This window comes from Salminus brasiliensis, chromosome 7 (assembly GCF_030463535.1).
Source record: "Salminus brasiliensis chromosome 7, fSalBra1.hap2, whole genome shotgun sequence".
Taxonomy (NCBI): domain Eukaryota; kingdom Metazoa; phylum Chordata; class Actinopteri; order Characiformes; family Bryconidae; genus Salminus; species Salminus brasiliensis.
The window spans coordinates 21,355,346-21,366,680 of NC_132884.1; the positions used below are offsets into that span (position 1 = coordinate 21,355,346).

Genomic DNA, 11,335 nt, shown 5'->3' on the forward strand with positions numbered 1-11,335 from the left:
TCTAGGCGAACACTGCAACTTAAAGGTAGCTAGTGCTAAAAACGACAGCGCACCTTTCGTTAGCAAGCTAGCTAGCACTGGCTAACACAATCTACACGACTTCATTTAGATCACCGATCTAACTTAGCTAGCTAACAGCTAGTTCATTACTTCTCAAAGCAAGCCTGATTTATCAGCATTAAACAATTAGCTAGCTAAAGCTCACAGGTTTCTGTCGGAAACTGCCCAACACCTAAGCTAGCATTAGCTGCCACTAAGAAACGCTGGCTGTATTTGTTTACAGCCGAAACACTTGTGTGTGAGGACTCTGTCTTGGATTCACGTTCAGCGAATATATGCAGGATATGCGTGATCTGTTGTCGCAAATAACGTTTACTAAACGTCTCCGGCCACTCCCCTGCAGAGCGGGCGCGTTCCGCTGAGCTAACCCACTGTAATGACAGCTGTTTTGGGCGGCTGACTACCCGGACTGAAGGGGGCAGACGGCTGCTGTGTTCCAATTGCAGTACTAATCTACTGTAAGCCTGCTGCCAGGGACCGCACAGGTCGACACACAGCGTGCTCGTTTTCTGAACTCGTCTAGCAACTTTAACTGCCAGACTACCTTAACGCAAACCAGCTCACACAACCAGCCGATATCTCACACAGCAGACCACGTAGTGCAGTTTCACTGGAGCTAGTTTCAGATGAGCCCGCAGTGCCGCCCTACCCTCTGCAGTGTTCACAGAAACGAGGACACTACAGAAAGCTGGGGAAGCAGACGCTGGTGATGCATTCTGTGGGTCTATCAGCTATTTTTGACAATGTGTTAAGAAGCCCTCTAAGGCATCATGGCAGAGATCCCCTCTGGCGACATCCCACATAGAGGAGTCATAAATAAGCCATGGCACAGCTTAGTAAGGCGTGGGAACGAGATTTCACAAATAATAAATAATTCCCTCAGTTAATAAATCGTTTTCCCAATTTAAAAAATACATTTCTCAATTAAATCATTCCCCCAGCGCTTTAGTTAAACTGATTCAACGATTTATTACATTAAAGGAGTCTATTGTTAAATTGAGGAAACGATTAATTAAATAAATGGAAGTAATAATTCAATCAAAGGAACAATTGATTAAACTCACAAAATTATTTATTAAATAGAGATACCTGCTGTGTCAGCAGTCTTCATGCACTTAAAAGTGTAATTACTGTTAATACGGTTTTTGCAAACTTTCTCCAACGCTGACTTAACGTCTGTGAATGCGCCAATGCCACCAGCAGATGTCGTAGGTCTGCACTACTTTGCCTTCTGGTTGCTAGAATTCCCTGCACTTGCTAAGTGCACTAGGTAGGAGTCAGGTACGCGTATTGGAGCGTGGCACCGGGTGGCCCACGCTGCTTTGCGTTTCGAAGGCGCTGTTGTCTTGCGCTCAACTGTAGCTCTCAGCTGGAGAAGCAGGCACAGTACTTTGACCACCAGGACCAAAGTTACATTACATTTAAACATGGCTTCACTCGTAAGTCTTTTTCCTTCGCTGAACAAACACAACTTTCACTCTCGTGACTTTGGAATCACAGGGCTCTTAAAAACCACCTCGCAGAGTGTTTAAATCTTGAGACTTGGGTTAGTGGTTAGCTTGCTGACTAACTAACTAGCGCTAGTGCTAGCTAGCTTGCGCTATTAGCAGATTAATCAGATTCACATTCACACAGATTAGTTTACTACCATTAAAGCTGACTTAGCTGGCGAGCATTTAGCTATATAGCTAGTTAACTGAGGGCCGAAAGTCTGGTTAATGTGTTGAGTAAAATTACATGGTGAGAAAAGTGTGATTTAGCGCTAACGTTAAGCCACCTGTAACAGCCCAGTATCTGTTTACAGCTACAGTGAAACTCTCGACACTTTAGCTGGTTTACTTGTGAACTTGATCACCTTCTTTATTATCGTGTCTGTTTCTCACCAGCTGCTCTGGTCTTCCTTTAGGAGGACATGCCTGTTTTTAAGGAAAATGTCAGTTACAGCTTCACCCAATGACATGATCTTCACTCTTGTTTCATGTCCATAGCTCAAGTGACCATGATCCTGCTGTCATGCGGGTGCCATCAGTAAATCACTGACAACGATGGATGCATTTTTGGGAACCCTTCAGGATCAGGACGTCAGGTAACTGCAACAGACTTGTGAGACCAACAAGAACCGTCTCTTACAGGAGGATGTGCAAACAGCTTATTTCAAGGATTCTCTCCAGCACTGCACCGACAGACCGTCACTGACCGTTTTTCCTTCTCACTTCTTTCACAGCTCTGTCCTGACATCCTGCCAGCCTGAACTTCAGGAGCTAATGAGACAGATTGACATCATGGTGAATCACAAGCGCAGCGAGTGGGAAGCAGAGGTCAGAGCCATGGAGCTGCGACTCCGAACCGGTCAGGAAGAGCTTCAGTCGGCCAAAGATCTGCTGGACAAGAGAAACTCTGAGGTACTGAATAAGTTGTTGAACCAAATGTGTTGTAGTGCTATTGATCTTTAGCTGCTGTAGATATTGAAGTCTGTATGTGAGCTGTTCTCTAATTTTTTCCACCTATTTTTGTGGCAGGTCAATCAAGATTAGACTTAGAACCACTTAGAATGTCTACCTGCCTCTTCTAAAGTTGGTGACACTTTATTTGTGGTCATTTTTTAGATGAAATAAGCACTTTCAGCAGACTTTCATAATATCAGAAAATTATCTGTGATAGCAGCGACCAAGAAAAGTCACTGCACATGTAACAGGTATATTATTCACCATATCAGCATCCTCAGCAAGCTGATTTTGGTTATGTTTTGGGTTGAGGTTATTTAAGGTTTAGTGAGATTTAAAATTAATGCTTAATGGTGGCAACATGGTTAATCTCCATCATGTAACATATCAACAGTACTCCAACTTAACATTGCTTTACATCTTCAAGATATTTACTTTAGTGTTTTCTCTAATGCTGTGTGTCTAATGATATGTTGTTGATGTGTTACTGATACTTTTTAAAAATTTGTTAATAATCTACAATGGACCATTTACATACATACATTTTATATACAAAATAATATAGTTAACACTTTTGCCACATTTATGGGTAGTTGTTCCTTACTATTATGGGCATTAAATGTTCCTAAAAGCGATACCGAAGTCTGTCTGACAAATGGTTTTAACCGCACTGTATACCTTCATCTCACAATCTTATATCTCATGGTAAATCTGTCTTGCCCAGTTGGAATATCACAACTAAAAATGTAAACATTTTCTATAGCAATTTCGAATGAGGCCTTTTTCTTCTGAAATCGAGACTGTTGAGCCCTATGCTCTTAAAAATGACTTTGCTCAGATCTTGAAGGTTATAGATTGGTGCTGTAATGCAAAGCATCACCCAGAATGCACATTGGCCTGATGCTTTGCCTTCACCCTGGCAGATGTTCATGGTGAAAAAGGCTGTTGTCTCCTTGTTGGAGCTCCAGGACTCTGGCTTCCAAAAATTGAGTCTGGTAGTGGAGAAGGGATTATTGCAGGTGAATCTGCACGGTGGCTGAATGTTAGTTCAAACGCTTACCTGCATGTCCAGCCAGCTTTCAGCTGCTACAATGAAAGGGTTTTCTTTTGATGCCTCACCACATCTGTGTTCCTGATAACAGCATGGTAGTAACATCAGGTCATGATTATTCAGAAAAGTGCTAACATTATATGCCAAGAAGAAAGTTTGTGAGTGGCCCTGAATGCTAAACCATTAGTGCTTTGAGGTTCAGTTTAAATAAGTCATCAGTTATATCACTAATGAGGGGAAATAACACTGAGGGAGTACTGCGTTGTTGTTGTTAACTGTGTTATTGTTTACTTTGGCACATTATTACTTTGCTCCCCCCCCCCCCACAAGCACTATAAATTACTGCTAATGGCTGAAGTCAGCATTACAGGCATGACTAGCTTTTACTAGTATGTAAAATTAATTGGCTGTTGTATTATATGAATGTTCTGCTGGCTTTAGCCATTAGCAGTCAGGTTTACTGATTTTATATAAGGTTAACATCATTTTATGAATGGTAAATGAAGTGAATCAGTCAACTCAACAAAAATGTGGAACTTACCATACCAATACCATGCAACACCATATCATGAAAAGTGATGTTTGAATTGCTGCATTTGCTTTTTTGTCTTGTCCTTTACAACACTTTACCCGTGTCCATCAGGTCAGAGTTCTTGCAAAACAACTCGAAGACATGCAGGTGGGGAAGCAGGAACTGGTCATGAAGTATGAAGGGCAGTTGCAACATGTGAAAGAGGAGGTAAGCTTGGCTCAGCTTTGTTTTTGCCTTTTTATTTTATCTGCATAAAATCCCAATCTGACTCTGACAGAGATTAAACACTGACTCAAACTGACTTGAATTAATCTGGAAAATTCCTCCATTCTTACGGTGTAGTTGTCCAAGCTTCAGCGCAGCTATGAGAAGCTTCAGCGCAAGCAGATAAGGGAGGCACGAGAAGGAGCACGCAGTCGAGAGGAGGAGAAGAGCGAGGTGACACGCCTAAACAGCAAGCTGGAGGTACTTTGGTGATCTTTCTCATGGCAGGCAAGAGAACAATCTGCAGTGCTGTGATCCAAACAGATGCAATAGTGTGATCACTGTTGTCATGGATTATTAGACATGATAACTATTGACAGTGAATGACACTGAAACACACACAGCAGCCCCCAGTGCTTTTTGAATAGCTTGGTGGTGTTTAAATTAAGATCTATACACTGTCAGGACATTTTCCTTTTCTCCTTAACTTCATTTTTGTATCTGATTTATGTTTTTGCAGGAGTTCTGTCAACGCTCAGCTGAATGGGAGCAGCAGAGGTTGCAGTATCAGAGACAGGTAGCATCATTAGAGGCCCAGAGAAAGAGCCTGGCAGAGCAGTACACTCTAATACAGGTGACTTTATGTTAAATATTCATTGGTCCAGTGTTATTTTCCTCATGTTTAAATATCAAAAATGTCCATTTAAAATGCACTCCTTGATCACTGGATTAGGAACACCTGTGCACTTTGCAATCAACTAATCAGCATATTGTGTGTAGATGCAGCCCAGTGGCTTCAGAGGCTATGGTAACTCAGATTACCACACTGTACAACTACTGTGAACAGAAAAGCATCTCAGAATGCACAACATGTCCAACTTTATTTTGGATGAGCTACAACACCAGAAGACCATGTCAGTTTCCATTTCTGTGTGCCAAGAACAAAAAGCTGAGGCTGCAGGGAATACAGGCTCACCAAAACTGTGATACGAAGATGAAAGGGTCAGAATTTGAATGACATGAATCTATGGACACAGTCTGTCAACAGTCCAGGCTGGTGAAGGTGATGAAATGGTGGGAGAAATCTCAATAAATGTTTTTAACACCTTGTGGAATCCATGCCATGAAGATGAAGGCTGTTTTAATGAAGGACCTACACTGTATTAGTATAGTGTTCCTAATTATAGTATAATGTTCCTAAGAGTTCAGCCAGATGTTTCTATGATGCTTGGTTAGTGTAATTTTCCTTTAGTTTAATACTGTAAATAATCTGTGTTCTGTGTTTTTGCTACTTGCCATACGTGTTGCTCTCACCAAGACAAATTCCTTGTATGTGTAACATACTTGGTGAAATAAAGAGATTCTGATTCTGATTCTGATTGAACGCGTAATGTGTTTGTTCTTAGTCGCAGGGCACGGGGCGGCTACAGGAGCAAGGGGAAGTGCAGCATTTGCGTGCTCAGTTGCAGCGGGCGCAAGACTCTCTGCATGCACAGGAGCTTGAGCTGGAAAGGCTTCGACTGCTCCAGGAGGAGCTGGGAGACTCGCACAGGGAACAGCAGGTCAGCTGCAGCCTTGCAGCTAACGCTCCAGCGCAGGTAGAGCCAGGTGGACAGGGATTGGGATATGGCAGGGGTGGTAGGTAGAAAGTGAGATGGCTAGTAACTCTAGCATAACTGGTAATGGAGATATACAGAACCCATAACAGCCCTGCTACTGGCACTGAAGTTATAATAGTTTCATGGTATTATAGATAGAAAAGAATTACACTCAGGCCAAATATTGACTGTTTAACAAAAAAGCCTATGCTTTAACAAAAAAGACCCTATGCTGTATTAGTATTAGGTTCTGTAGATACTCAATCAGTGGGTAACAGGTGTGGTATCAGTGCATCACAAGTCAATACACAGCAGTTTATGTGCGTAGTGCTGTTTTGGTAGATTTGAGTACAGCTAGTAGCATAGTAGATTTTATTCTTGCTTGCTTGCTTGCTTGCTAGCTTTTGTAGTTAATGTTGAACATTTGAAAATAGGCTGAGCACTTACATCAAACTGTCAGAGATGAAGGATATCCTGTGTTTATTGCTTATTAGGTTCTAAATGAGGAGAAGGAAGAGCTGAGAGCCACTCTGGATGCACAGGATCAGTTTGTGAGGAGCTCAGGTTATCAGCAGCAGCAGCTGCGCAGTGAGGTGGCTCATCTAAGCCAGACCCTGCAGGCTAAAGAACATGTTATCAGGTATTCATCATCTTAGTCTTGCCATTTAGCACTTTTCTTGTAGATTAGATGTTTTTGTAGATTTTTTTGTGTGTCTTATGTTAGCTTGCTACAGAATCTAGTTCATGAACGCCTTACTACTGCATAATAGCCCTTGACCTACCAATGTGAATAGAACTTTCAGATGACTGAAGAATACATAAAGAATAAATCTGCTGGATCCCTTCCTTTTTTCCGTAGGTCTCTGGAGGATTGCCTGGCCTCCCGGAACTCCTCTCCGGGTCTGGCCTCTCTTAGGCAGGAGCTGGAGAATGTCACCACCAAACTTCACTGTTCTCAAACCTGTGAGAAACACCTGAAAGCTGAGGTCACTCGACTTCGAGACAAGTAACTGTTTCAGTAGTTAAATATTTTTGGCTGATTTTTTTTTTTTTTTTTTACTGAAAGTTTATGTAGCATAAACAGGACATTATTGCCCTCTCTAAACGCTTCATGTTTAGATTGTTTGTTTTTTTTGCCAGGCTTGAAAACTTTCGGAAACAGAAAGGGGAAACGAGTCGAAGAGAGCAGGAGTTGAGACAGCTGAAGGAGGAACACACTCGCTCTCTGGCTGAAATCAAGAGGGTACAGAATCACACTGCAGATTCTGAATATGTTGTTTTAAGGTAACCGATGAAGTTTTATAATTGTATGTGTGTAGCTTCGTGAAGAGCTCCAGCGGGCTGAGCAGACTCGTTGTGGTGAGGTAGAAGGGATGAGGAAGGAGGTATCTCAGCTAACACAAGAACTACATCAGCGTGACATCACCATCGCCACGCTCAGCGGTTCTGCCTCCAGTGTAGAGCGGCAGCTGCGGGCTGAAGTGGAGCGGGCTGAACGCAGGGCAGCTGAACTTAAGGTATATCCCCAAAAAAGAAATTTTATATAGTTCGTCAGAAATATACATACGGGGTAAAAATTTAATTTCCATAATGTCTGTTCCTTGATCGTGATTGACTACAGCTGGTGGCTTTTCTGTGTGGTTTGTTTAACAGCACTAGTTTCATAGTACAGTGGGAAAGGCGCTCCGTGCAGATCTGTAAAAATTATTGATTCACAAAGTTCAGGAATTTCTTGGAGCCATTTCTGAACTGAAGATCATTAGTTCAAACAAAAGTTGTAACAAACATATAAGTCCAAGTTATTGGGAGGTGTAGCCAGATGAGACGCATGTTTGGAGGAGTAAAGATGAGGCATTAGACCACATAAACACATTTTGGGACTGGTACATGGCAAAGTGGCTCCCTCAGAAAAGTCAGGTCAGTGTCAGGAACCAACCAATTTAATTGAGTTCTACCATATCTGTCTAAAATAGTGGTCCGATATCCAATCAGCATTTTGCCAGAAGCTTGTTGACCAAGCTTCCAAAAGCATCTGGTAAAGGTGCAACTTGCTAAGAAAAATTGACCACGTATTAGGTGCGCTGTTATGTACATTTAAAGCACAATAAAGCACAACAGAGTCATGACATTCACGTCTATAATGTGTATGCTGACTTTCCTACCAAAACTGTATATAATGAGAGATGTCATTTTGATTAACACAAGTAAAGAAGTTTAGAGATTTTGAAAGCCACACCCAGTCTTGCATTCATTGTAAAGCGTTTTAGCTACGTTTCTGGTCATCTGAATCAGTAATGACTGTTGACTGTTCTTGCAATGCCATGAATCAAGACCAAAGTTTTCTTTTGCAGGTGACACAGGTTCAGCTAGAAACTCTAAAAATTGAGAATCAGCACTTAAATGATCTTCTGGAGAGGGTTGAGTCTCGATCCCCAAAGGTACATACTGCCATCTCATCTTATTATATAGAATTTGCTGTATTTCTTTTTTATTATATAATGTTACGTTAGTCATTTTTTAAAAATGTAAACTTTCATTAAGGCCCTCTCATTCCTCTGTCCCTCTCTTTCTCAGAGGGCTGATGGAGAGTTAGCAAGTTTGCGGGACAGTTATGTGTCATCTCTGAGCAGTCTGGAGCAAGAGAACCAACAGTTAAGGCAGGAGCTGGCAGAGTTCCGTGCCCACATGGAAGCCAGCAACCAGACCTGGCAGGACAAGTATGAGAGAGCCCTGCTACAGAGCCAGGGCAAGAACAGCCACGCACATGACAGGTAGGCAGTACACACATGCTTCTAATCATCACATGTTGTCTGTTACACTTATCACAGAAACTCCTACCCTGATGAATTACTGAAGGCTTACTTGCTACTTTTTCAAATGGGTTTTGTATTATTCATTTATAAATCACTTATTACTTATTATAAATTATTATTATTATTATTATTATTATTATTATTATTGTTGTTGTTGCTAATAATGACAATAAGGGCAAAAAAACATTGAGCATAAGAGATTGTCACATTCTCTGGTAATTCCCCTACAAACCACAAGAGGGCACAGATCATATAGCCATCAGAATATAAATACGAAAACAGAAAAGTGACCTGAGCAGCTATTTAAACCAGGGGTCTCCAGTCTTACTCTCAGTTTCGTTGCAGCCTTCCAAAAACAATGCATGCCTGTATAGCCATCTTATCTACTCAAAGGCACTGTGTACTGTAGAATAGAGGACACGTATCACATTCTCTAGCTGTGTTGTGTTGCAGATGTGCGGCAGAGTTGCAATCCATGGAGGCTCGTATGCAAGAGAGCACCTCTCGCTACGAGCACCAGATCCAGACGCTTGTCAAACAGCTGGAGGCCCTGTCCGCATGTTCATCTCATGTCCCAGATGGTCAGTCGCAGGAAAGCAGACCAGCCGTCTCACCAACACCGTCTTCCTCCTCTGGCTCTTCATCTTCCTCAGCTGATAAAGCCCGCAGGATAGCAGCCTTGCTAAGCGCAGCAGCTAATGAGGAGAAAGCAGGGGCTTCGGGCTCTCCTTGTGAGCCCTTACCTTTGGTCAGTTACCGAAGCAAATATATATAGATCTAGAGTACAGTGAAACTAACTGATCAGAAGAACAGTGTTGATTAGCCCAACCTGTCATTGAATAGTAACTACAAGTACTGGGATTTAAAAATACCATTCATACTGCCATATGTCAACTCTGTATAGATATCTGTTTGTATTTATGTTTTCAGGACACAGTACTCTAAAGTGTAGTGCGAATGAACTGGTCAAACTGGTGTGCTCATTGAGCTGTATTTTAAGTAAAAAGGTGCGTTCATCTTTTCCTTGCTCTAACTCCGTTCTGCAGGATCGCTGTGCCAGTTCTCCGGCTGGGTCAGTGGCCACCCGCTTTCTGGAGGAGGAGACGCTACGCTCGCAGGAACTCCTGCAGAGACTGGACGCTCATATCCAAAGCATGAGGCATGACAACACCAAAACCGTCCGCAAGTACCTGGGCAGAGACAGCAGCCCTCACAATACACACTGACCCTCTTTATATATATATATATATATATATATATATATATATATATATATATATATATATATATGAATGCATAGCAGGGTCTCAATGTGCCTTAAAAGACTGGTGCTAGTGCATTTATTTGCATTGTGTGGCATATAGATGTTTTAGTAAATGTGATTATTGCAATAAAAAAAAAAAAAGGACAAAAAAAGCCGAGCCATCCTAGATCAGACTTTGGCATTATGACTGCAGGAGGTTTGGTAACTCCAGTGCAGTTGTACACAGCACAGTCTCAATCATGCAGAATACCTCTTCAGTTATTGCACTAGTGAAGGAGTGACCCTGATCCTTCACATGCTCTCGCCCTGGCACTGGACCGGCATTATGACCTTTCACTTTTGTCTTGTCTTTATTTTGCCAGCTCTGTGTTCTGATTGTTGTCTCTTGTCCTTTACTTGAGCACTTTAGGAATAGAACTGGCTTCCAGATGCCTTATTATTGCAGTTACTGGCTGTTGTTGTTGTTTGTTTTGTGATCTGTGTATGAATATGTATATGTATAAGCAACTGGTTTTATGTAAAACGTTTTTTAAGTGATCTGACGCAGTGAAGTGAGTTGTGATGGGTGAATTAAATGAGCTTGTTTTGATAAGCCGTGGTGTCCTTTTCATGGGAGTGGACGTGTTTATTCAGATTCTTCTTTCTCTTAGTCACAGTGTGCTTTGGGGGAAAGGCTGTCTGCTCATGAGCGATTAGACCTACTCTCAGAGGGCGAAGTTTTGGGAAGGTGCGTACAGCAAAAATGTATGGCTGACGTCAGGCACCCCAACTCCACCTCTGTTTAATGTCCTCTTGCAGATCCTCCGAGTCATTTAACAGAGCTTCACCACAAGAATGTTCAGGCCATGCCAGTGCTGTCATGTTGCCCCCAATGCCGCCATACATCATGAAAACAGCTATGGTATGTTAATGTCATCCATGTGGGCTCCTGCACTTGGAAATGCTGCCAAAACACTGTTATTGATGTGGCACAGAGGACAACGAGTCATAATTTACCAATGGAGTGATGCAGGAGAGGTAGGGTGGGAGAAAACCCTCCTTCACTTATAATGAGGTACATTGGAGGGGGGAAATAATATTCCAGATCTAATTTGTTTTGGAATGTTCTTTCCCCCCCTCTCTTTCCTTCCCTCTTCCCTTACTCGGTTTACTAAGTGCTGGAAGTATGTTTAGTCAGGCTTTGGTCCAGCGGTTCTGCGATTGGTATTTGGTAACCCTGGCTACCCAGAGCCGTGAGGCCCAACAAACAATGCATGCTGAGGAATTTGGCAACGTGGACATTTACTCTCTTGCAAGCAGAAGGTGGAACATTTTTGATTTGCAGAGGGTTTATTTATTTTTTATTTTTTATTTATTTATTTACTTTTTT

General features: G+C 42.1%; 1 protein-coding gene across 2 annotated transcripts; it reads left to right on the top strand.

Annotated features, from left to right (window-relative positions):
- The first annotated feature begins 1,411 nt into the window (after positions 1 to 1,411).
- On the top strand, positions 1,412 to 10,558 carry cep63 (centrosomal protein 63). 2 transcript variants are annotated; one of them, XM_072682987.1, is made up of 15 exons: positions 1,412 to 1,499; positions 2,049 to 2,146; positions 2,285 to 2,462; positions 4,199 to 4,294; positions 4,430 to 4,552; positions 4,812 to 4,925; positions 5,698 to 5,889; positions 6,384 to 6,529; positions 6,749 to 6,895; positions 7,030 to 7,132; positions 7,209 to 7,406; positions 8,241 to 8,327; positions 8,464 to 8,660; positions 9,156 to 9,450; positions 9,749 to 10,558. In XM_072682987.1, exons 2-15 carry the CDS (start codon positions 2,106 to 2,108, stop codon positions 9,926 to 9,928), a joined length of 2,097 nt encoding a protein of 698 aa, XP_072539088.1. In that variant the 5' UTR covers positions 1,412 to 1,499; positions 2,049 to 2,105; the 3' UTR covers positions 9,929 to 10,558. The 2 variants fall into 2 exon arrangements, with proteins under 2 accessions (XP_072539088.1, XP_072539089.1); XM_072682988.1 differs by having other exon boundaries at positions 5,698 to 5,853.
- The last annotated feature ends 777 nt before the right edge of the window (positions 10,559 to 11,335 follow it).